The sequence below is a fragment of the Umbelopsis ramanniana genome, assembly GCF_025399195.1.
Source record: "Umbelopsis ramanniana AG unplaced genomic scaffold K450scaffold_62, whole genome shotgun sequence".
NCBI lineage: Eukaryota > Fungi > Mucoromycota > Umbelopsidomycetes > Umbelopsidales > Umbelopsidaceae > Umbelopsis > Umbelopsis ramanniana.
The window spans coordinates 1-23,243 of record NW_026252148.1 but is presented as its reverse complement, the minus strand read 5'-3'; the positions used below and the strand labels follow the sequence as shown (position 1 = coordinate 23,243).

General features: G+C 41.2%; 11 protein-coding genes and 1 non-coding gene across 12 annotated transcripts; 6 read left to right on the top strand and 6 right to left on the bottom strand.

Moving 5' to 3' along the window:
- Positions 1-297: 297 nt before the first annotated feature.
- On the bottom strand, positions 298-371 carry K450DRAFT_t96. Its single transcript has one exon. It is a non-coding gene; the product is annotated as a tRNA-Val (tRNA).
- Positions 372-1,387: 1,016 nt separating this feature from the next.
- Positions 1,388-3,133, bottom strand: K450DRAFT_201891 (uncharacterized protein; the record flags this gene model as incomplete). The annotated part of the gene is made up of 1 exon (XM_051584679.1): positions 1,388-3,133. The coding sequence occupies one exon, from the start codon at positions 3,131-3,133 to the stop codon at positions 1,388-1,390; it is 1,746 nt and encodes a 581-aa protein (XP_051441560.1).
- A 684-nt stretch (positions 3,134-3,817) lies between these two features.
- On the bottom strand, positions 3,818-7,494 carry K450DRAFT_256184 (uncharacterized protein). Its single transcript, XM_051591464.1, has 13 exons — positions 7,350-7,494; positions 6,977-7,286; positions 6,608-6,894; positions 6,303-6,548; positions 6,111-6,233; positions 5,941-6,045; positions 5,804-5,857; positions 5,662-5,743; positions 5,355-5,570; positions 5,044-5,292; positions 4,659-4,975; positions 4,378-4,597; positions 3,818-4,310 (listed from the first exon to the last, which is right to left on the bottom strand). The coding sequence occupies exons 1-13, from the start codon at positions 7,467-7,469 to the stop codon at positions 4,291-4,293; spliced, it is 2,349 nt and encodes a 782-aa protein (XP_051441559.1). The 5' UTR covers positions 7,470-7,494; the 3' UTR covers positions 3,818-4,290.
- Positions 7,495-7,979: 485 nt separating this feature from the next.
- K450DRAFT_256172 (uncharacterized protein) lies at positions 7,980-10,647 on the top strand. The gene is made up of 13 exons (XM_051591463.1): positions 7,980-8,081; positions 8,155-8,319; positions 8,391-8,456; positions 8,538-8,634; positions 8,706-8,810; positions 8,870-8,940; positions 9,006-9,289; positions 9,353-9,506; positions 9,575-9,844; positions 9,910-10,077; positions 10,144-10,195; positions 10,274-10,311; positions 10,378-10,647. Exons 1-13 carry the CDS (start codon positions 7,992-7,994, stop codon positions 10,465-10,467), a joined length of 1,650 nt encoding a protein of 549 aa, XP_051441558.1. The 5' UTR covers positions 7,980-7,991; the 3' UTR covers positions 10,468-10,647.
- Positions 10,557-11,938, top strand: K450DRAFT_256169 (uncharacterized protein). Its single transcript, XM_051591462.1, has 5 exons — positions 10,557-10,647; positions 10,715-10,831; positions 10,912-11,181; positions 11,252-11,337; positions 11,397-11,938. The coding sequence occupies exons 1-5, from the start codon at positions 10,645-10,647 to the stop codon at positions 11,578-11,580; spliced, it is 660 nt and encodes a 219-aa protein (XP_051441557.1). The 5' UTR covers positions 10,557-10,644; the 3' UTR covers positions 11,581-11,938.
- Positions 11,939-12,198: 260 nt separating this feature from the next.
- Positions 12,199-13,409, top strand: K450DRAFT_256163 (uncharacterized protein). Its single transcript, XM_051591461.1, has 5 exons — positions 12,199-12,273; positions 12,601-12,672; positions 12,754-12,934; positions 13,016-13,217; positions 13,290-13,409. Exons 1-5 carry the CDS (start codon positions 12,239-12,241, stop codon positions 13,376-13,378), a joined length of 579 nt encoding a protein of 192 aa, XP_051441556.1. The 5' UTR covers positions 12,199-12,238; the 3' UTR covers positions 13,379-13,409.
- K450DRAFT_256162 (uncharacterized protein) lies at positions 13,290-13,796 on the top strand. The gene has a single exon (XM_051591460.1). It carries the CDS (start codon positions 13,468-13,470, stop codon positions 13,666-13,668), a length of 201 nt encoding a protein of 66 aa, XP_051441555.1. The 5' UTR covers positions 13,290-13,467; the 3' UTR covers positions 13,669-13,796.
- K450DRAFT_256161 (uncharacterized protein) lies at positions 13,720-14,276 on the bottom strand. The gene has a single exon (XM_051591459.1). It carries the CDS (start codon positions 14,086-14,088, stop codon positions 13,804-13,806), a length of 285 nt encoding a protein of 94 aa, XP_051441554.1. The 5' UTR covers positions 14,089-14,276; the 3' UTR covers positions 13,720-13,803.
- A 2,101-nt stretch (positions 14,277-16,377) lies between these two features.
- On the top strand, positions 16,378-18,576 carry K450DRAFT_256150 (uncharacterized protein). The gene is made up of 8 exons (XM_051591458.1): positions 16,378-16,683; positions 16,746-16,889; positions 16,947-17,299; positions 17,366-17,536; positions 17,605-17,969; positions 18,041-18,156; positions 18,221-18,387; positions 18,466-18,576. The coding sequence occupies exons 1-8, from the start codon at positions 16,428-16,430 to the stop codon at positions 18,538-18,540; spliced, it is 1,647 nt and encodes a 548-aa protein (XP_051441553.1). The 5' UTR covers positions 16,378-16,427; the 3' UTR covers positions 18,541-18,576.
- Positions 18,577-18,692: 116 nt separating this feature from the next.
- On the top strand, positions 18,693-19,672 carry K450DRAFT_256146 (uncharacterized protein). The gene is made up of 5 exons (XM_051591457.1): positions 18,693-18,820; positions 18,883-18,992; positions 19,058-19,230; positions 19,299-19,388; positions 19,460-19,672. Exons 1-5 carry the CDS (start codon positions 18,722-18,724, stop codon positions 19,633-19,635), a joined length of 648 nt encoding a protein of 215 aa, XP_051441552.1. The 5' UTR covers positions 18,693-18,721; the 3' UTR covers positions 19,636-19,672.
- On the bottom strand, positions 19,516-20,523 carry K450DRAFT_256144 (uncharacterized protein). The gene has a single exon (XM_051591456.1). It carries the CDS (start codon positions 20,414-20,416, stop codon positions 19,709-19,711), a length of 708 nt encoding a protein of 235 aa, XP_051441551.1. The 5' UTR covers positions 20,417-20,523; the 3' UTR covers positions 19,516-19,708.
- Positions 20,524-22,491: 1,968 nt separating this feature from the next.
- Positions 22,492-23,243, bottom strand: K450DRAFT_256143 (uncharacterized protein). Its single transcript, XM_051591455.1, has one exon. It carries the CDS (start codon positions 23,226-23,228, stop codon positions 22,659-22,661), a length of 570 nt encoding a protein of 189 aa, XP_051441550.1. The 5' UTR covers positions 23,229-23,243; the 3' UTR covers positions 22,492-22,658.

The following is a 23,243-nucleotide window of genomic DNA, read 5'->3' as shown; positions in this document are numbered from 1 at the left end:
GCTTTCATTGTCATGTCGTGATACACTACGACAATGAACTTGACGGAAAGGTTTAGATGTGAGTCTAACAAAAGTGTCGTACTCAGCATTGTCGACGGACAATGAATCAGTAAACCATTGATAAACGTAAAACTACAGATGAATAACCCACACTGATCATTTCTGAATGAGCTCACTCAGTCACGCAGGATGTACCATATGACACTAAAAGTAGAAAAAATTAGCTTTGATTCAGAAAACGTTTGCTATGTGGTTCCACTACAACGGCAATAATCTTTTTGATTATTTTACAAAAAGTGATTTCTGCCGGATTCGAACCGGCGACCGTCTGTGTGTTAGACAGACGTGATAACCGACTACACCAAGAAATCCTGATCTGAAATTTGGACCACTAGATTTTATAGGTCCCTTAATAATAGCATAGAAGATAAAACCATCTTTGGGTTTGATTGCTCATCGTAAAGCGAGGCATCGACAAAAGCAACCACACAAATAGTGCTTTTATAGTCATTTTAATTGGAATTATGATAGCTAAGATGCTAAATCAGTTTTAGTGAGTAAATTATGAGATAGGGCACAGGTATAGAAGGCTAAGGGAATGTATACTGTTCTTTCTTTCGATTTTTGTTATCGGCTTTATCTATCACATTTGATTGAGAGGGAAGGAAAATAGGGTGCTTCTTCAAATACATATAATGTAAATCTCCTCGAAAAACATATCGCCAACAACAAGAAATAGAACATAATGATGTTGATCATCGGCTACTATGGTGTCTGGAAAGGATGTGAAAGCATTATAGTCTCAACTGTATTTGTCCTATAGGTTTGCCGTTGATACCATCCCTGTAGATACTTGTAATCTGGGCTGCTATTTTTCTAGATGAATCTGTCCAACCAATCCTGCCTTACTCCTCTTGTGAGGTGCCTCAGTGTCTTGATCAATATGCATATATGTCACGTGGTGTAATACTGCCGCCATTACTGTCGCCATCACTACAATCGTCTTCCATTCATGCCTGCTCTAGAGATCCTCAACAAGTCGCTGCTATTTAGAGCGTGCATTTGGCCGTTATACAATATTATCTTTTCTTATTCACGTGGGTCCACGGTCAACCTCTAAATCTTTATATTTCGCGGTAGAGTTTTCTTCATTCATGAGGCGGCGCATACGTTCAGCTACGTTAACTGACCAACTTCGCCGGGGTTTATCAATTGTATCCTTGCTGCATGCTCACTTCAGCTTCATTATGCTTCATCATCGATTTAGGTTTACTACAGCCTTATCCGTCTTTATTAAACGTCCACTGTACTGCCAATTTTGATCGCTCTTTGCGTAGTACTGATAGGTCTACATACTTTGTCTTGTTTGAAAACAATGTTTCACGTTCTATGGCATGCCATAAATTGTGGATGAATCGAAACCACTGACTATGATGTTTTGGCCAGAGTCATGCTGTGTTAAATGACTATATAGGTCTCCTTTGCGCATCTCTGCTTCTAATATTATGCACATACTTTGTGCTAGTGGGTCGTTTACCTGCCACGTTAAGAGCTTTACAACAGCAAGTGTTGCTTGGCTGTTGTGCCTAGCACCTCCTGCTATGATATACCCCAAGTGCGCAGCCTGTCCATAAGTCAGACCCCTTGGTACGATAGCTCCGATATTTGTATTAACATCGAGTAATGCACATGTACCCTCACTACTCAATAACGTGCTGCAGTCCTTGCCGGTATCTAGAGCGTACGTGAGAGCAGCTGTCACATTGTCGTGCTTGGGGTTTGTAGTTACAAGCGTCATAACTGTGGTACTCAACATCAGTAAGTCTAGCCAAGTAGAACCAGTCAGGACGACTTCCTTATAGGCAGCTATAATCCCAGCAGATACAAAAAGTGATAGTGACATAAGCGACGTCAAGTCTATCTGATTTCTGCTGAGTACATCAATGTAATGTAGCCCTAGAATTAGAGGCAGAAACAGGGCGATAAGCAGCATTAGCATAGCCGCTCCAGCCCGCCAGTCGTGTTTCCTTATGAAGCGGTTTTCCTTTTCAAGAAATTCCAGCCTTTCTGATGCCATATGACCATTAATACGAGAAGTGACGGACACCTGGGTAAAATGCAACTTAACATTAACAACGGGAAAACCTATGGTACCGTTGAAACCACTGACACCGCTGGATTGATGTGACATTGCTGTGTTTTTGGACATGGCTGTACGGCCGTAGTCTCCACGCTTACTTGCTCTGTAGCATGGCCAACAAGGTTCATCAGACATAAATAGAGGTTTGCTATCTTGTATAGAGTAAGTTTGAACACTGTGTGGCTCTTCTTGCATACATCCAGAATTCACGTTGCCAAGCCAATGTATTCGTTCAGCGTATGCACTCTTAAGTAGTGAACGTCCTATATAACTGCGCGGGATGCACATAGCCTGATAAGCCTCTATAAATTCCTCTATGGTCACACTTGTGCTGACCAGTGTTTTGAAGTGCTCGACTTCCTCAGAGACTTTGAAATTACGTATAAACAGTAAATCCGCAGAGCTTATAGCTCTTACGAAGGTGTTGTTGGGCACAAGGCAATGCTCGAGACCGTTGACACCCGGCGGGAAGACACCTATGGCGCTTAAAATGCTGTCTAACAAAGTGGATATCTTTTCCGCTGCAATCCTTTTGTCAATGTCTTCAGTGTATATCTCGCCGGCTAATAGCCTTGAATACATCAGGCCCATAGTTGCATCAACTATTCTTTTGAAATCCGCTTGACCTGGACTATAGCCTATAGCAACCCTTATGATAGTGTAAACGCATAAGGAAGGGTAAAATGTTAGAAGCATGGAACGCCTACTAGTGTCAGACTGAAGTAAGAATTTTGCACATAGCAGGTAGAAATCTGTTACGATAAAATGATTACTATAGAGGAACTCCTCAACTAACGACGAGCTCTTTGCCGACAGCAGGTCCTGACTGTACGTGGCTGCCTTGGAGATAAAATCTTCTATATCCAGAGGGGATGAAAACAACCTCCAAGCTGTGCTAGTAATCGAGGCAGCATCTAATATGGCGAGTATAATTCTTGCAAGTGCAATGTTTAATATATCGATGTATGGCTGAATATGATACCAGAATCTCATCGGGACTGACTCGTCTGCCTTAAGATGCCTTGGTTGAAGTTGAGAATATGTTGCACGGAGCGCGCTTTAGTCACGCGCGTTGACCCCACTCCATTCTTTTATATTTTTTCTCACTCAAATCGTGAATTTAAATTTTTTTATCAATGGAAAGAAGCTGCTCGGAACAGCTCCGTGCAAACAACCCCAATTAATCCAAAGCAATCCACTCTTAACACCTTCGTAACACCAAGCTCAGCACTTGTATTCCCTTAACGCAAGAGAAAAGAGCCTGGACCGCTCCTCACCCAAACTGGTCCTGCAAGCAAATGGAACTGTACAATTTCTTCCATAACAGAATGAAACTTGAAAACACAACCTCCGACCCAATGGTAATATCAGTTGATAAATGATTCAGTAATGTGGTGTGGTTACACCAGTTCACCGGCTTAGATGGGTCTCGTATCAATGGAGAAGTCGCTGGCACGATTGGTCCGTTACTTGGAGAGATTTATGTAGAAACTCGATCAAAGCGATAAAAAGATGAATTCTCTAGTTTATGAAAAAGTCTCACCTCCATCTACGGATCTCAGATACGAGGTAAAAATCATTCTAACGAACATGACGATCCAATTGCGGCTAGCATACATCGGTGTGAACATTAACCTTATAAACAACCGTTGACTATGTAAATTACAAGACCAACATGCTGCGTGCCATCAACGGAATTGTCTTATCTGAGCAACAGGTACTAGACGCAAAGTTAATACCCGGTCGTTTAGCAAACAGCCATCCGCAAGATATTGGTTTCCACTGCAATGAATACTCAGGAGAATACTACAACATTGTTTTATTTTATGTGGCATGCCAAAACAACATCTAAAGGATGGAAAAGGTGTAGCCAATGAAAGTTTGGTGACAAGTTAAATGATGAATATCTCACTTTTCTCACCAGTGAGAAATGATCCATGCATCGTGATGAGAGAAAGTTGTATTGTCTTAATAAAAGTAGCTTGCGGCTGCATTTGTACCATGTAATATTAACAAAAGTTTGAATGTAATAGGAATTGAATTGAGAGCAGCACTATCAACGTGGTATGCCGCTCATTTGTTGCTCATGTCCTTTTCTACGCTTTTACTGCGAGCTCTCTCAGCTGCAAGGGCGGCTCCAGGAAACATATTCATATCAGAAGACGATGCCGTTGGCAGTGATTGAGTATTGCCTTGATGATGACCATCTTGCTTCTTTTCAGTTTCGGAATTTCGATAAGCATATCGCGACAGCATGTTCAATTCTTCCATCAAAGTCTCATGTCGGAAAGCAACTCGAATATTGGGAACATTTGTCTTTCGCATATCGTTTCCAGCAGTCCCTGGCTCAGTCCATGTCTTGCCAATCCAGTGCATTTTGATCTTGTTCTCCCATCCACTTTGAATCACAGAGTTCCTAGCAAGCTCGCACATGTCGGTGGAGGATAATTTCCAAATCTACAAGACGCCTCATTAGTATAGGTAAAAGGGTGAAAGTCGTTGCAATACACAAACCAACCTGAGCTGCGACGCTATATTCCTCAATCAAGGGTTCTTTGGTGAAATGAAATTGCAACGGATCATCGCTAGATAGCGACACGTTCAAGCCTCTCTGGAAAAACTGAGGAAGAGGGTTTCGTTCGTAAGTCAAAAACAGCGCATTGTTGGATAAAGGAGACATGGCCAATCCAATTTGTTTCAAATAATAAAGATATTGTAATGCGGGAACTTTTCGTAGGAGAATACCGTGGCTGATACTTTGAGAGGTCAAAAATGCTGCTGTCAGATTGGCACTGTCGCCAGCCTCCCCAGCATGTGGTCTCAGCACAAAAGTGTCTATTGGGAAGGTATCGCTATGAATTAATCTGTGTACCAGCGCAATCAAGGCAGAAGAGGATACCTACTGAATTTTCTCTTTGCTCTCCATTTGTTCAAAGATGCCATATTCGCATACATGTAGTATAAATAGTATGAGTAGGGAGGATTCTGTTTAGTGTTCCATTCGTTAGGAAGCGGATATTTTCGATAAACCCGCCTCTCTGTCTTTGACTCGTCGTCGACACTGTCAAAACCAATCACTCTCTGTAAGAAGATATGAAGCTCTGGATGCGCCTCTGGATTTTTTGTAACTTCGAAGAGAGGCTCAAAAATGTCTGTTTGCACGATTCATCAGCATTGTTCCACATCCATCCGCAATGACGACAGCTACACTTACTTCTGATGACATCCTCAAAGTTACTGACCAAAGTACTACCCTTGTAAACATCATAAAGTCGAGGAACTTGAATGAGCCAGCGCACGTTGGGTGAGAATAGCTTGTTTTCCACGACCCATTTAGCGAGCTTATCCCATTCATTTTTTGAGCGACCATAGATCGAAATACGATATTCAGCCATTTGATATTTGGAAGATTCCAGATCAGAAATAACCTCTGATTTGTTATTGGTAAGATTTGAAAGAAGCTCAGTCAGAATAAGATTGTGAAAGTCACTTTACTGACATCAAATTCGACAACATCTTACCTTTTGTAAGTTCTGCCAAATAGCGTCCGTTTATGTAATTATCGGTCTTGAGGAAAATTTCTCTAAGTCTGCTCTCTCCAATCTTGAAAAAATATGAGTAACCATGTTCAGATACTCCTTCATAAATGATGGCATCACTTACAGGATTGTACTTTAAGTTAAATTTGTCAAATCTATGAAAGGAATCCTTGTGTGCCTATCAGAGCCCATTGATATTAGCTTCTCCACTCCTATCATTTTGTTTGGAAAAAAATTGTCTGCCATAAATGCAATGCTTACATGCATATCTAAAGTGTCAATGCTCAAGTCATATGCACTCAGGTTCAAACTCTGGAATACACCAGAGAGTGTCAAGTGTTTGCCATCGCGATAAATGACTACTTCCTAAAAGTCAGAAATCAGCATCTCAATATGTAAAACCACGTCTTTTCTATATGAGATGCACTTACATCAGGGTTTTTGCGCAACTTCGCTTTGATGAAACGTAAAAGATGCTTTTGATTCATACACGCAGAGTGATGTACGTGAGTATCGACTTTACGAACGTTGTAGAAATCTCTGTGAGGCACCCTCTAATACAATTAACCCTTAATGAGTAACAAAGTTGGGGCAATCAATCAATATTGACGACTAGAACAAACCTTGGAATCTGCTAACTCTTGGTATTCATTCAGCAACGCATACAAGTTCCATTTGCTCTCAAGATAGCGAAGTCGCCTATAAGCAAAGCTCTTAGCAGGACCATCGCTAATGATGCCCAAGATGTAATCTAAGTCCATAAAATAGTCTCTAACGCTGGGAGGCTGATAAATAGGCTTGCCATCTTCTCGGTGCTCGGAACTTTCGTAGACTTGAAAAACTCCAGTACTGTCAAGGTCATAAATGAACTGTATGTTGTCTGTTAGATGATGATTCAAACATAACATTTTGAGACAAACTAACTAACCGGATCTTCCTTTGGAATCTTGCAATGATTGTAATCGAATTCGCTGCCGACAAAACCGACAGGATCGGCTTCCCTAGCAAGTTCCCTTTCCTTACGGCGCTGGAGCTCTTCAGGTGGCGGCAATGGCCAAGAGGGTGCAGGAGGTGGTGGGTATATCTCCCAGTCATCATGATCCTTTGGGTTATCAAAGGGCTGCTGGCATGACGCTCCCATGTACTTATCTCTAAGATCCAAACAGCGTTGAAAATTTGTATACAGGTTCTGAAGCTCGTTGCTAATATCGTCGTCTGATAAAAACATAAGGGATATAGTAATTTAAGTAAAATGTACAAGAGTGATTAAAAAATTAATCGCGTCAAAGCTCCTTACCAGCACTGTCGCGTAGCATTTTCATAATATGCGTATTCACTTCCTTTTTTTTTTTCTCTCGCTCTATTTTCCTCTTCAAATCAATCAATTCATCATCACTGCTGGCAGAGTCCACTTCATCAGTGGCGTCGCCAGTGTCGTTTGATAAAGTCAAATCATCGATCAAATCTGCTTCTTGCTTGACCTTTTCAATTTGAGCGAAGTATGGTTGTATGAAATGAGAGTGGCTCGGATTTTGTTCCATTCCTTCAAAAGAAGCAGGGTTTTGAGGAGAAGTAGCGAGGTTTTGGCCTAAGTACTTGCTGTCATGCTAGACAAATTGTGTCAGTATATGCTGCAACCTGTACGATGCAAGTAATATTGTACTGCTTACGCTCTCAATGGATTTCAGTTGATGGTATTTGAAAAACGGATCTTGGTCAGTCATGTATTGCTCCGAAGAAGATTCCTGGAGGTCTTCATTTCCGCTTGATTCTCGGATCTCGTCCTTCATTGCAGTATAATAGCGTGGAAAAGTTTGAACGATGCGTCTGCGGACCCCCAACTCAGCCTTTTCAAATAAAAAAATCAAAAAGTTCGGGACAAACAATCGGATTTTCCTGATTGTGTTCCCAAGCTCAGTTGGATGCTGCGGTCTTCTACTACCGTTCTTCTCATTTCCAATTTCTTTATCAATTGACATATCTTGTTTGTATTCAATAAAAGCTATACGATACTAATATTCTGCGCACGATGAGATTGGTATGGTTCATTGTAAGCACTGATATGAATTTATGCAGTAATTGTAAGTTTCATATTTGGAGCTATGGTAACATTAACCATTATAGCCTACCCTACCGAACAGAGTTGTTATGATTTTTCTGACTATGTGATATCTCGCTACAATAAAATGTGGTAATGAACCAACCGAGTTTGTGCCTTTGTTCTTTCTGACTGCCAAAATTTGAAGCTGATTTGATTTTCCAGGTGTCGTTCGGAGTTTGGCAAGTAATTTCTTGCCTTCAAAGACTTTAACATGAGCAGTGAAGATTACAGTTTAGAGAACCTGATCTCCAGAAAAAAAAGGCGAAAGAACCGAGAAAGGAAGAATGAAGACTTAGAAAAAGTAAGAACACAAAAAACACCTTTTCTGTTAAACATTCATAGCTACATTCTGCTCTAACTACTTTTTACAATAGTTGTTTGCTGAGCTTCAGAAAACGCCAGACGAAATGTACGATTCTCCTGTGAATGCTGACTATAAACTCGAAGGAAATGAAGAACAAAAATCTATGGATATGAAGGGAGCTGTTGAAACGGCGCAAAGGTATCTGGAACGGGAGAAGAGCGACAGACTTGCACAGGTAAAGAGCATTTTGGAGGTTTCAGCACTACTGTCAAGCACGGCTCACCACTGTATTTCAAAATGGAATAGATATTAGAAGAAGATGAAGATGTAACTAGTGAGAAAAATTATAATTATTTTGGAAGTGGTATCAAGGTACGACATATTAGGATAACTGTCAATGACAACTGATACACTACTATATGAAAGAGCTCAACTCAGACTTTACATCTACAGCCATTTCCACCTATCGTTTTATCAGACGAAATATCGACCTTTCAGCCGGCATCAACGAAGAAAATTGTATATACTAAGATCTATAATCTTGCCAACGGTGAGCTTCAAATTATGCATTTATCTTCATTCGGCCTTTTTTTTTTTTTTTTTTACTAACTGTCAATGTAGACCGTCTTGGAAGAAGGCAACTTATATCGGATGGATGGCTGTCACATTATCATAGGAGAGGTCTGGACTATCCTTTGTCTGTATATAGATGGCTGTTTCAAATTGGTGGGTATAACGACGATATGGACATGAATGGATCAAATTATTTATCTGCCATATCTTAGCTGCGTATGAAAGTGATCTCGACCAATGCAACGGCGCGAAGCAGACCATGTTATCTTTATGGAAAAGTTTGGTAATGCGATGACTTCATTTTTTGAAAGAAGTATGAAAAAATAACTGAGCCTACTCTGCTAAAAGAATTCTCAAGACTTCACTGTGGATCAGATGGTCGTCAAAGGAGAAAGTCAGTGTGCTATACCGTGGCAAGATTTCGAACAGGTTTTAAAGGCTTATGGTGCAGCTGAATCGGAGATTGCTTGGGCACGACTGATAATAGAAGAAGATGATACCTGCCAACCAACTTTAATGGAGGATGTTCGCAACTCATACACTAATGCAAGTGAAAAGTCGCGCAATCCTTCGTTTCCCATTTCGAATGCTCGATACATTGTACATTTGTTTGGTCAATCAATATGGCAAAGGTATTGAAATCTCGGTTTTTAATGTTAAAACGTTTTCTACAAGACACTGACATTTCATTTTAGTCAATCGAGCTATAGTCCCAGTATATTGAGCTACGTCACTTTGTTACTCATTCAAATGTCGATGGATGAACGCTGTGAAGCTATACTGCCCGACATTGAAACGGCCATTTGCTGCTGTTTGCATTCTTACGACCAGAACTTGTGGAAGAAAGAGGTAAAGATTCCGTGCTTAGCTACGTTGGCATTTAGATGTGTTAAACAATACTTGGATGAACCAATTAGGTGGACAATATGGTGGCTTTGTTATCGTCTCGAATTTTGATTGGGGATATCCAAGTAAAGTCATTGAATACACTCAAAAGTGTTTCAGAGAGGAGTGATTATTTCAGAAGAACTTTGGCTTTGAGCTATGTGTTGAGTGGGGCTCCAACAGGAGATCAGGCCAACCTTAATCAGGCTTACGGCTCTTCAGCACCTTGTACTCCGCAGTCTAACTACAGTGAAGATATGCAATCCAGCAACGGTTCTACACCAGCTTTATCTGAAGTTCAAGTAAGTTCATTGCCTCAGAATACATTCTTCAAACAGCAGATCGGCGTGCTTATTTATTCCATTAGAATGGCCTATATCCTATCTCTATCGATTACCAAATTGAACCTCTGATACGATCAAGGCAATTGCTTGGTCTTAGTTCTGACCAACTGGACGCACACAAGCTAACTTGTACCATAAATCTTTTATCTGTTTGTATTGGAGACGATGAAGGAGAAATCAAAAGCCAAAGGGTAAAATATTCGAGACATGACATCTTTACAAGGTGAAAAATTATGCTGACCCAGCTGATTTGACAGTCATCGGTGGAAAAGATTATACGTTCCCTGCAGCATATAGCCAAAAGAATTGGTAAGTCAAGGGGTAATGTTCAGTGGTTGTTATGGTTAATAACACTGACGTCAAACTGCTTGTGATTGTCATGTTTAGGTCTAGGAGGTAAAGTTGGGTCACTTGACCGAACAATTGTAAGTAACATGCAGGCAAAGGCGAGGATCAATGTTTTTTAAAAATAATAACTTACATTGCATTAGGCCAGAGAGGTTTTAGAAAGACTCTGGAGTCGATTATCATATGTTATCGGAACAAGATCACATAGAGCCATAGAAAATACTCATGTTTAATTGCAAGCGCGTGCTCGTTTCCCAGTGACCCACAGGTTTCATTGAATGCAAAGCTTAATGAGCACTATTCAAACCCAGACAAATATTTGATTTCTTTTGGTGTGTTTAACGGGGAAAATACGTTGGCCTTTGATCTTTGAATCTGCCTACGTCTTCTTCCATTCTAACATAATTACCATGGTATGTTCTAATTTGCTCTCTCAAGACTATATGGAACTTATCGAATGTATTCTGACTTCATTTGTAGTCTAATGTTCGGGAGTACTTGTATAAATTCTTGGTAGTGGGAGATCTGGGAACTGGCAAGACTAGTATAATCAAGCGTTACGTACACAACATTTTCTCAATGCACTACAAATCAACGGTAGGCAGTATGAATTATGCTTATATCAGCGAAAAAAGATCACATTTTCTGATTTTATATGCTATCTTCAACTTTGATAGATAGGAGTTGACTTTGCCTTAAAAGTCATACAGTGGTCACCAGAAATTGTCGTGCGTTTGCAGCTTTGGGATATTGCTGGCCAAGAACGATTTGGAAACATGACTAGAGTCTACTACAAGGAGGCATTAGGAGCTTTTGTTGTTTACGACGTTACTAGACCGCAAACATTCGAAGGAGTGCGGAAGTGGAAGGCGGACTTGGATTCCAAGATATCGCTACCGGAGGCGTGGGGTGGTGGTAACATCCCGGTTGTGCTCTTGGCAAACAAGGTGAGTGGTATACCTGTGTGTAAATTCATTTTATATATCAGCTAATCACATACATGTCCTCACATTATAGAGTGACCTGATAGGCGAAGGTCACGGCCAGCATGCAAATCCAACAGAAATGGATACCTTTTGCAAAGAGAATGGATTTATAAAATGGTAATTGAATTTTGGAAGAGTAGGCTATGCCGTCAAATCTTTACTGACAAAAATATTAGGTTTGAAACATCTGCTAAGGACAATACTAATATCGACGAAGCGGCTCGGCATCTAGTTACCACAATTCTAGGCATTGAAAGGGAACATCTAGATAGACATGATGCGGAAAACTTTGAAAATAATAATCAACAATTACGCGTCGACTCTCGCGACAAAAACCGAAATGACGGTGGCTGCTGTTGACGCGTTGATTCGTATTCACTCTTCTATTACGAACAGTCTATTACCAGAGAATATCTATCCTTTTCCCAATCGTTTTGTAATATTCATTCAGTTTCTTATTCCCAATAGTTTGGACCCATAAAAGTAAAGGGGTTCTACTCAGTATTACATGTACGCAGTCGGTTGTGCGGAAATTTGGCATGTTGTGTGATTGAATTTCGCAGAGTTACTGCTTCTTTGGGCTACAAGGTGTGAATGTTTGTTAAAACTGCTTCGCAGTTGATAACATGCATATGAGTGGAAAAGTTAAAGTTCTCGCGAAGATGTTTCCTCAAAAGTGAGCTTGTCGATACTAGCAGCACGCCAGTCTATCTCGCTTCTAAGGTCCAATTGACGAGAATGTCTGGAAGCGCAGTACCTTGCGTCAGTACAGAAGTCTATATTTTTGGGAATGTCTCACTCTATTTCGCTATTTGTTCGGACAAGATACTCCAATTGGGTAAGCCGGTTGTTCGAGGTCAATTATTTTGGGACGTTCATTCTTTCGGACAGACACCTTCGGCCAATATTTCAGCATTACCCAAATTTGGCACGTGCATTCAAAATTTGTGACTTGGGTGTCGGAGGGGGACAAAGTTGCTTTGGAGCTGGAAAAGACGTACTCGTTTCAATTCCATCAATGCAAGCCATTAAGTGTGTTGTTGTTGGTGACGGGTACGAAACTTACTTTTATTACTGGCAATGCTTTATGGGATTATGATCGGGACTAGTTTGAAATCTTCTCGCGCAACTCGCCCTCAATCCGACACAGCAACCTTTGACAGCTGCCATCGCACCGAGTAGTTCGTCGAGATTTCATGAATCAATAGCACAGCTTGGCCGGCATACAGTAGTAACTTCACCATGTCAACCTACGAACTGAAATACAACCAAAAATGACTGATATCGTACGAAAATGATTATCTTTATGGCAGACCAGAGGTGTTCAGTATTTTTCATAAATCATTTTACAGCTACTGATCGATCGTTTCATTTTTACAGTGCCGTTGGTAAAACCTGTCTCTTGATTTCTTATACTACCAATGCCTTCCCCGGAGAATATATCCCTACAGTGTAAGTGGCGTATTAAAAAATCAACAAGTGTTCGCTTTTCCTTGACTTTGGATCCTGATCCGAGTTCCATTGGCTATCCAGATTTGATAACTACTCCGCGAATGTCATGGTAGACGGAAAACCCATCAATTTGGGTTTGTGGGATACGGCTGGTCAAGAAGATTATGATCGACTCAGACCGCTGTCATATCCTCAGACGGATGTTTTTTTGGTTTGCTTTTCTTTGGTCAGCCCTCCATCTTATGAGAACGTACGAACTAAGGTATGTACACCCGGTAGAACAGTGACGTATCTTCTAGATCGATAGTCGAATTAACTCAGTTACGGTTTTTCTTTCAAATAGTGGTATCCTGAAATTAGCCACCACGCTCCAGGAATACCGGCGATTTTAGTTGGCACTAAGCTCGATCTTCGCGAAGACACTAACACCATTGAGAAGTTGCGAGAGAAGAGAATGGCCCCCATAACATATTCACAAGGCTTGCAGATGGCAAAGGATATTGGTGCTGTCAAATATTTGGAATGTTCGGCTCTCACCCAGAAAGGTTTGTCCTCCGAGACTTTACTAGATCAAGTAACGCGTATATGGGTTTAGTTAATCGCTTTGAATTTTAAAGGTCTCAAGAACGTTTTTGATGAAGCTATTCGTGCTGTTCTTTGTCCTGCTCCACCACGCAAGAAGCAAAAGAAGTGCATGATTCTTTAAAATGGCTTCGTACACCATCCGGTCTGCCGTATTCAGTCTTTTACGAACCCAACAATTCGTGTTATGACAACACAAGCCTCTTTTTAAAAATGACCGACATGACTAAAAACCCTAAAAAAAATTTACTTGCAACTCTCCATACGTTTACAGACCAAAAGATCTTGAAGAGTCGGACCAGACGGGTAGCCGGCCCACCTCCATCTCTCCAAGAGCACAGTCGCTTGCTACTTTTACTTATTTTATTATTTCTACCCATCGTTTCTTGCCTGTACCGCACCCCATTACGTTAGATCTCTTCTGTTCCATCTAAATCTTCGGATATACGAAACAAAAAGATGTCATATCAATTAAGTTTTTTATTTAGTAAGATAACCATGAGCATTATCGTTAACATTGTCTTATTGTGGTGGTGTGTATTTACAGATTTATGTGTGATTGCTAGAACCAAAGTAGTCACGAAGTGATTTTGACGACGCCGCTTGATTGTCCTTCCGTGACTGTATTGAAGGCGATTCATGGGATGCAGAGCCATTGTCGTTTGGTGCTATGCCTGAGACTTTCATCTCGTTGCGAACTAACGACATGTTTAAGCAACTATCAATGTGTTCGTTAATCATTCGATTGTCCAGGTTTTCAAACTGGGTATTGCATATAGGGCAGAGAACTTGCTCTGAGCTTCTGTCGGTTTCAAGCGTTGACGGGGTTTCCATTTTGGTGGAAAATAGTGGTACTTCGTCATTCCGTGAGCGCTTCGATGTATGTGTGTCCTGACCAAAATCCGAAGCTGATTCATTAACGGGATGGAAAAACTATTGGCCAGACGAGATGTTACTATAGGCTTCAATAAGTAGAGATAGTGCAGATACCTACACGTTTTACTCCTTTCTGATCTAATTCGTCCCTGGAGCATAACGATGATAGACGGATGCCCATTAGTCTGAGGCTTACAGGAAGCTCCTTTTCCAAGAGCTAAAGGCATTAATGAGTTGTGTGTACGAATCAATCGGTTGTGCAGACGTGTGTGACAGTAACATACCTGACCAGCATATTTTTCAAGGTCTTCCTGCTTGTAAATGTTTCCTGGAAGCGTCTTCGCCCTTGTACGGACTTCGAATGAGGTAAGCTTAATCTTCAATCCTAGCGTTTTACCGCAGAGATTTTTGCTTTCCAGATCTTTTGCTAGCTTTTGAGCAATATCTTTGAGCTTGAAGTAAAGATCTGTCCGACTGCTCAGACTGCGAAATGTTCTTATGAAAAGAAATTAGAGCCAGAATATTTGCATAGCCATCATCTACAACAAAAACACTATACCTCTCCACACTAATACTCTTTCGTACGTATTCAGAATCGACGGAGGTAGAGCCTATTCCCAGGTGTGCTTGAAGTAAAAACTTGAAACTTATGTCGCTCAGTAGTTTAAACAACATGGCCCGTTGTGGGTATATGTCTTTGCATGTATTTACGTTCAGAGCATTCAGCACTCGTTCAGTGACTCGACCTACTCCAGGAATCTTTCAAATGGATATGTGTCAATGTACGTCAAAAAAATGTTCAATCTGGTACACCATTTATACCTTTCTGATAGATAATGGGTTTATAAATTCTCGAATGTCGGTTAAGTCGCTCTTCAAATAGAATTGACCATTTGGTTTATTAACATCAGTGCACATTTTAGCGAGCATCTTGTTGGCCGCGATTCCTAAAAAATAATTAGCATACACTGTTCATTTGAAAACAAAGCTGTCATTAGTCACCTACCAGCGCTAGCTGTAAGTTTTGTCTCTTTGAAGATTTTGTCTCGAATCTCAACTACAACCTCTGGTGGAGATTGATTAGTGGTCTTCAAATGTTCTGTAATGTTCAAGTAAGCCTAAAGGAGAAGCAATTGGCAAAAAGATGTTAGTCAATGTCCATTATCAATTGTAGAGGTAATGATCAAATAGTTACTTCATCCAAGCTCATAGGGCAGTAATGAGGGTCGTACTGTTCGAATACTGACCGAACCTTTGCGGATGCTTCGCGATATTTTGTGAAGTTCAGCGGAACAATCTTCAACTGTGGACAGAGCTTGAGAGCAATGTATCCCGGCATAGCACTTCGAACTCCAAACTTTCGAGCTTCATAATTGCTTGTGCAAAGCATTCCAATACCACCCACAGCCTTTGAGTTGTGCAAGGAAACTTTAAGTACATGAAGAGTAAAGATCTATGTACCTGAAAAGTAAAGCTTACCATAGGAACAGTCTTCAAATGCGGCTGATCAAGTTCTTCAACGGACGCATAGAAGGCATCCATATCTATATGGACAATACACTGGCTCAGATCTCTTTCATTTTCCAATTCCTCAATCTATAGCTGGATAAGTACTTCATTTCCAAGTTTCCGATGGCCAAGGAACAAACATACCATGTTATCAACTGTGATCAATTCTTCGGACAAGACATCGTTCTTGATCCTCTCGTACTTGGCCAATAACGCATTAATTCGATCTGTCACTGCTTTGTCCTTTTTACGCTCATTTTCAAAAAAAGATGACCCCTATAACGATATCAGGTCAAAATACTCAAATACAGTGTATCAGTACAGTAGCAGTCAATCGTACTTTGGAAACTTCGTATATAATTTCGTTCACTTTAGCTTTATCGACAGAATCTAATCCAGCCTAGATGGTAACAGAGTGGTCACTTAAAATTCAATAAAAGGTGGGTAGCCTTTGAAGGCTATAACAATGTACCTTGCTCGTAGACGGGCCGGCTAAGCGAACACGCAGAGTTTCGTCAGTATCGGAATGTTGCGCAGTTATCTTGTCAAGGTCGACATTTTCTGTTGGTGCATCTGAAGGCGGCTGCTCGGAGGGGCCATCGTCAAAAAAAAGATCTTCTTCTTCAACGATTTGAGACGACAGGAGTGCATCGTCCTCGTCATTGTGGTCCATGCCGAAAAGTTACAGAAAATGGTCAAGGATTGCGACGGTCTTATTGAGTGACCGCTGTTCTTGACGTGATTTTTTGGATTTTGGATTTTGGAGCACTTTCCTCGAGTCAACAATAATGGCAACACGACAATTGAAGGCAATTGCACGCCTCCATTCTGCAAAATTACTGCTGCCCCGGATTCGTACCCCTGTCTATGGATCTTCCGTACCAAATTGCGCATTACATACCAGCGCTCGGACACCACAAGCTCAACCTGTTTCTGCAGGCAAACACAGTTCCGCGTTCAGCCAGGGTCAATCTACTAGCCACATATACGATGTAGTTATAGTAGGTGGTGGGGTTGCTGGAACAGCCCTAGCATGCTCTTTGGGTTTGTAATGCTATTATTTGTATTAACTCTTTTGCAAGTCTATACTTATCCCAACTGTTCAGCTAGTAAACCCGAATTTCACTCCAAAAAAATCGCATTGATTGAGGCTTTTGACTTGGCGCCTGTCAAAAACTGGACGCCTTCAGAAAATGTATATTCAAATAGAGTTGTGTCGTTGACACCTTCATCTGTTAGTCTGCTTAAAGGTTAGGGTCCTTAAGATATTGAAGGTCATTAGTCATGTAAGCTAATCAGGTCCGTAGATATCGACGTTTGGCGGCACTTACACCAGGATCGTATTAAACCATATGATGATATGCAAGTTTGGGACGCTATATCCGGAGCAAGGGTCGAATTCAACACGTCCATGTTAGGGCAAGGGTCTGCAGATATACCCATTGCATGGATGATAGAGAACGTGCACTTGCAAAATGGCATTCTTGCCAGTGTCGCTGAGCACAACTCAAAAGGCGCAAAGATGGAAATAATCGAGAAAATTAAGGTCTCCAATATATCATATGAAAAGAACACGGATGACAGCGCAACCGGATTCGATTTATCGGATTGGCCCACCGTTGAACTTAGTAATGGCCAAAAGCTGAAAACCAGATTGTTGGTAGGGGCACATATATGGATATATGAAGCTGTCAAACGCGGATTAATAACTTATTACTTGAATTAGGTTGGTGCAGATGGTGCCAATTCCCCTGTACGAAATTTCGCGAACATCAATTCTCTCGGATGGGACTACGATACACATGCAGTTGTGGCCACCCTTGATATGGATCCGCTCAGAAGCAATGATACTGCATGGCAGAGATTTCTCCCTACCGGCCCTATTGCCATCCTTCCTGTGAGTACCTGGACATTATGTGACAATATACGGGTAAACTCTAATGCTATCTTGTGATGTTGACAAAGCTTAAAAATGGTGTATCGTCAATGGTATGGTCAACCAAACCACATTTGGCTGCGGCCATCAAAGCCTTACCGGAAGACAGCTTTTGCCATCTTGTAAATGCAGCACTCCGTCTATCGACAGCTGACCTGAAATTTCTGTACCAAGAGTTGGTGGAAAATCCCGAGTCTTTTGGAAGTCTTATTAAGGAGGAATTAACATGGAGGGAGAGCGTCAAACTGAAGTCCAAGACGGATTCTGAAATGAGGGAAATTGAATTTTCAGTGCCTCCTAACGTTGTGGGAGTACAAAAAAACAGCCGTGCAGGTTTCCCTTTGCGACTGAGAAATGCTGAAAGGTATATCGCAGATAGAGTCGCACTTGTTGGGTAAGATTTCCACACATTTTGAAAGATGACTTTGCTTCCATAGATTAATCGCTCCCTTTACTCGCTTGTAGTGATGCAGCACATACCATACATCCACTTGCTGGGCAGGGCCTTAACCAAGGCTTATTAGATGTTCAAAAGCTCTCTGAAGTGTTGAAAATGGGTGTGAGAAATGGGGAAGACATAGGTATGCCTATCTACTTTGTCATTGATATTGCAGTTGAATATTGTAGCTCATGCGAACTTTGCAGGTCATATACATCTCTTGAGTCACTACGCTTCCAACAGGTACGGTCGCAATGTTGCTATGCTGAGTGCTTGTGACAAGATACATCGTTTGTTCGGCACGGAGCTTGCTCCAATAGTGTGGGCAAGGTCGTTTGGATTCAATGCTGTTAATGCATTCGAACCAGTTAAGGTAAATATACAACGTTTTTGTAGGTATTGGCTAATATGTACTTGTACAAAATCTCATATTCGCAAACCTTCTGTGCAGGCCGAAATCATGAAGTACGCTATGGGTCTCGAACAATCCACAAGCGACGTTAAAAGAAGTACTGATCATAATTAGTATTGCGCACCATAGAAAATAAAATACAATATTTTACCAAAACTTTGTGTACTTGCTGCATTTGCATAATGACGACGCGGTAGTATGAGCTTTCAAGCAGCTTGAACATAAAGAAATTTTTAGGGACTGGTGTTCCCAAAAAAAAAAGTCCAGCTGTTAGACATCTCGAACACATATATCAATGGAGCCTACACGCGAATGGACACACGAACAACTTGAATCTGACAGCGTCAGCAAGAAAGATATTGCCAGTTTCCTTCAAGAAAATGCCAGCGGTCAGGTAAGAAACTACTTTCACCTGAGCATTCCGGAGAAGATGTCTAACTGACATCACCACCCCAGTTTTTGTTAGACAATAAGCTGAATGGAAAGTTGGCTATTGTTGCGAAAAACAGCAAGCGAGAAAAGCTTGTCGATGCTTATGAGAAGCTATTTGAAACCAAGAGCTTTAGGTATGTATGAAACAGCTCTTCTACAAACCACACATTGATCTTACTGAGCAAGTTTACATATGCAGAGGTGACGAGGCTGTTGACGCGGCATCTTTGACAAAGGTCGCTAAAACCGATGAATCTGAAAAGACCAGCTCGAAGGAAGCTGCTCCTGTAGAGGCTGAAGTTGTTCAGTATAAGAAGCTCGAGATCATGAAGAAGGGAAACAAGACAAGCTTCCCCCGAAAGGGTGACATGGGTATGTTATTGTTCACTTGATCTCTTGAATGACACTACCTTAACATATCTATTGCGCGGTGATTTTAGTTGCTGTGTGGTACACCGGCACTTTGGAAGACGGCAAAGTGTTCGACACCAACATTGGCAAGAAGAAGGCTCAGCCATTAAAGTTCAAAGGTAAGTCATCTTGCCACTTTGCAGGTAAAAGTAAAAAACGAGATGTATTAATTGTAATTTTGTTACGCTAGTTGGAACTAACAGAGTGATTCGAGGATGGGACGAAGCACTCTTGACAATGAGCAAAGGCGAGAAGTGTAAAATCTTTGTTGAAGCTCCATGGGCATATGGAAAGAAAGGTGTGGAGGGTGTCATCCCTCCAAATGCTAATTTGATTTTCGAAATTGAGCTTGTATCTATTGACTAAATATCGGTATGTAGGAGAAGTCATAAACAAAATAAAACAAATAACCTAGAACAAACGATTCATCTATATAACTTTACAAGGATTTGTCGCCGCCCACACCGGCATAGTCTAGCACAGTGCTGACAAAGTCTTCCAGTATATTGAATTTATCGTCGACTTTGTTTATTGAGCTTTTGTCTTGGTTTCTGCCTACTTCAGAGGCAGGGCCACGGAAATGTCGCGAGGAGTATGGATGTGGTGAAGGCGGCATAGGATTGCAGTCAAATTTCCAGTTTGTAGATCGCTCCTTGTCGTTGAAAGACGGTATCTGTCCGTTGGAAATTGATTTTGGCGAGAGAAGAGGAGTCGGACATGCTGAGAATGTAGGTTTAGGCAACGATAAGCCCATAGAGAATTTATCGTCAGGCTGCATTAGGCAATGGCTGATAGGTGGAAGGGCCACCATACTTGGCTTTTGTAAGCAGCCAGTTGGTGAAAACGCACTATGAGGCTCATAAGGATGTTTATAATCATCTGAAAAGCTATCTTCTGATGAAAAGCTGCTTTCTGATGTCGAGGAGGATCTTCGTGGCATCAATGAAGGAACCGGTGATTCTGGTGGAGCTTGTTCATTCAAGAAGATCATTCTTCTGCCTAATCGTTTGGCGATTTCGTCGCGTATGAAAGCTTGCTTTGCTAGACAGTCACCTTCGCCAAATCGTTGCCGGGCAAGGCGATATACTCGACATCGAAGGTCGTTTCTCTTGTTTTTATCTCTGTTTTCTGCTCGCCATTTTCTCATGCTATATAATTGATGGATGAGTTGAGATAGCACATCGGTTTTAATATTGTAAAGTTCGTTAGCACTAACCGTTCGGTGGTTTCCTGTTTAGAGACGACTTTCTTTGCATGCCCCTTCCATCTTTTTTGATCTCTACTACGAACGTATGGTATATTATGTATGTTGGGGTTTTCCAGATGTCTTTTACTACCATTAGTAATTTTTTTGTTTTCATGTCAGGAACAGTAAATCAACGTTTGGATCAAATCATAGCAGTTAAATAAATTCTTACAGATTAGATCTAGTAGCGAATACTAAAGAGAAAATGATAATCAGGGATTAGTATATACACAATAAAGCGATTGCATATGGAAGGACGGGTCAGTACATTCACCTTTTGGGCACTGTGAGCAAGCAAACATTATGTTAATTGATATAGTGCAAACTTCTTTGAAGGTGTAGAGAGCACTGTTGTATAACAGATATATATAAAAAACGAAAAAAGTAATTAGGTAGATAACGCAATATAATGAGAAGCGACGACAAAGAGAAGGGTAAATGTAGTATTTATGAGAGTCCTTTATAAAAGTATAGAAAGGATATCAGTTTACGGAATTTTGCATGCAGCTAGTAAGGACTCGTTACCCAAACACCATGTCTATTCTTTATTCCAAAGGAAGAAAAAGAGGGATCATGCAAAGTAGGGGAAAACCAAAAATTCATTGTAAACGCATGTTTGCTTTTCTTTCTTCTCTTTCTAACTGCGAATATCTTCTTGAAAAAGGCCAGTGCGAACAGCCAGCCATATCCTGAAATCATACAGTTTTCAATACAGTGCCATTCCTTCCTCGACAGGTTAAGCAAGCTGCTCATATTGCAACCATCATTAGAGTAGGAAGTCCATATCAGGTAGTCCGTTCAGTATAGCCCTGGTCTATTTGTCCCTGCGTGTTGGGATACCAAAGTACGGAGATGCCTTATTGTTGGGTACCTTGGTGTATAGAGCTCCTCTTGATCCCTTTTCTGTGTAAATTAAAGCGTTTATTGACCTTTCTACTGTTTAGTACCGTTGTAAACAGTTAGCTAGACATCTTTCCTGATGATTCGTAGCCGCAATTACTAGGTGCTTCAACGATTGTTGTTGTTGTTGTGTCTTGTGCATAGACCCTTAGCTTCATTCTTTCCTAATCTGATATCGAGATCATGACATCTTTTGCTGCTGAATTCTCTCTCAATGCGCTTGAGCGAAGTGCAACGAAAATGATACATGTTTTATCGAATGGCAAACGATTATGATCCAAAAAGGGTAAGGATAAACCAAGTCTTACTGTCTCTACTGCATCGCATCATCTCCCCACAGACATCATGGGATAATCGTCACATCTTGTTCAAACTGTAAGATTGTTGGGTCTCTCGTTTTCCTAACCAGATCAACGCCTGTTGGTTGCCTCCTTCTTTCCCGCCAATTTGAAGGGGCCTGTTCAGTACAAAATATACACTCCTTGCAGATTTCCTCCTGTAACAGTGGTTACTTGGCCCTTACATGTCGAGCTGAGTCCGGTTGAATTGCACATCAATTTTGACATTTCAGTAGTAATAGACGATCTACAGGATCTAATATGATAATTTCCGCGTCCCTGTCGCCTGTAAAATAGGCTTTCATTGTTTGAAAGATATGAAGACGGAGGGACAAAATTAAAAAAATGTAGAGGCTCTTATTGACATAGAAACCATTTTAATAACAAGACAAGACATTTGCTGCATATCATCGCCTGAAAGTTTGTACCGGCTTTTTGTTTGATAGCAGTCGCAATAGGAAAAGAAGAAGGAAACTTTTACCTTTTGTCATATTTGGGTATACCGTATAGTGAGTTGCCATCGTGATTTCAGACAAGGACAATTTGTCCATGTTGTATCTTGAAAGGTAACCCCAGACGTTTTTCAAGGATCTTGCTTGTTGCATAGTTCTGTCAACTGTTCGCAAATATCGCATTCAGCTTAACAACGAAATGTACTTTTTGCAGTGGTATTCCTCTGTCACTTCCAATCGTGATAGCTGGAAACCTGAGACGATACATTACCAACATACTCGATCCTCCCTCCATCTCTCTCTCTCATTTTTTTTTTAATATCAGGGCAAATGTTATTTAAAAAACAGTATTTTGTTTTATTTTTTGCTGCAAAAACTACAACAAAAACTCTAGAGTGCTAAGCTGATTGGAATCTTCAATTTGCGGCTAAAGGGATTTCCGCTGATCTGTTTTTACATGAAAGACTTGACATGAGCATCGCAGACTTCACGGAGCTTGGTCTCAAGTTCCTTGGAAAGAACACCCTTGGAGCGGATCTCCTCGAGGACGTCGCTGTGGTTAGACTTGACGTATTGGATGAAATCCTTCTCCCAGTCGACGATCTTGTTAACGGGGAGCTTGTCAAGGAAACCGTTGACACCAGCAAAGACAATGGGGACTTGGGTCTCAATAGAGAGAGGAGTGTATTGGGGTTGCTTGAGAAGTTCGGTAAGACGGGCACCACGGTTCAACAAGAACTGGGTGGAGGCATCCAAATCGGAACCGAATTGAGCGAAAGCAGCGACTTCACGGTATTGGGCAAGGAAAAGCTTGAGGGAACCGGCAACCTGCTTCATGGCCTTGGTCTGGGCAGCGGAACCGACACGGGAGACGGAAAGACCGACGTTAATGGCGGGACGGATACCCTTGAAGAAAAGTTCAGCTTCCAAGAAGATCTGACCGTCAGTGATGGAAATGACGTTAGTGGGAATGTAAGCAGAGACATCACCACCCTGGGTCTCAATGATGGGAAGGGCAGTCATGGAACCGTAACCGAA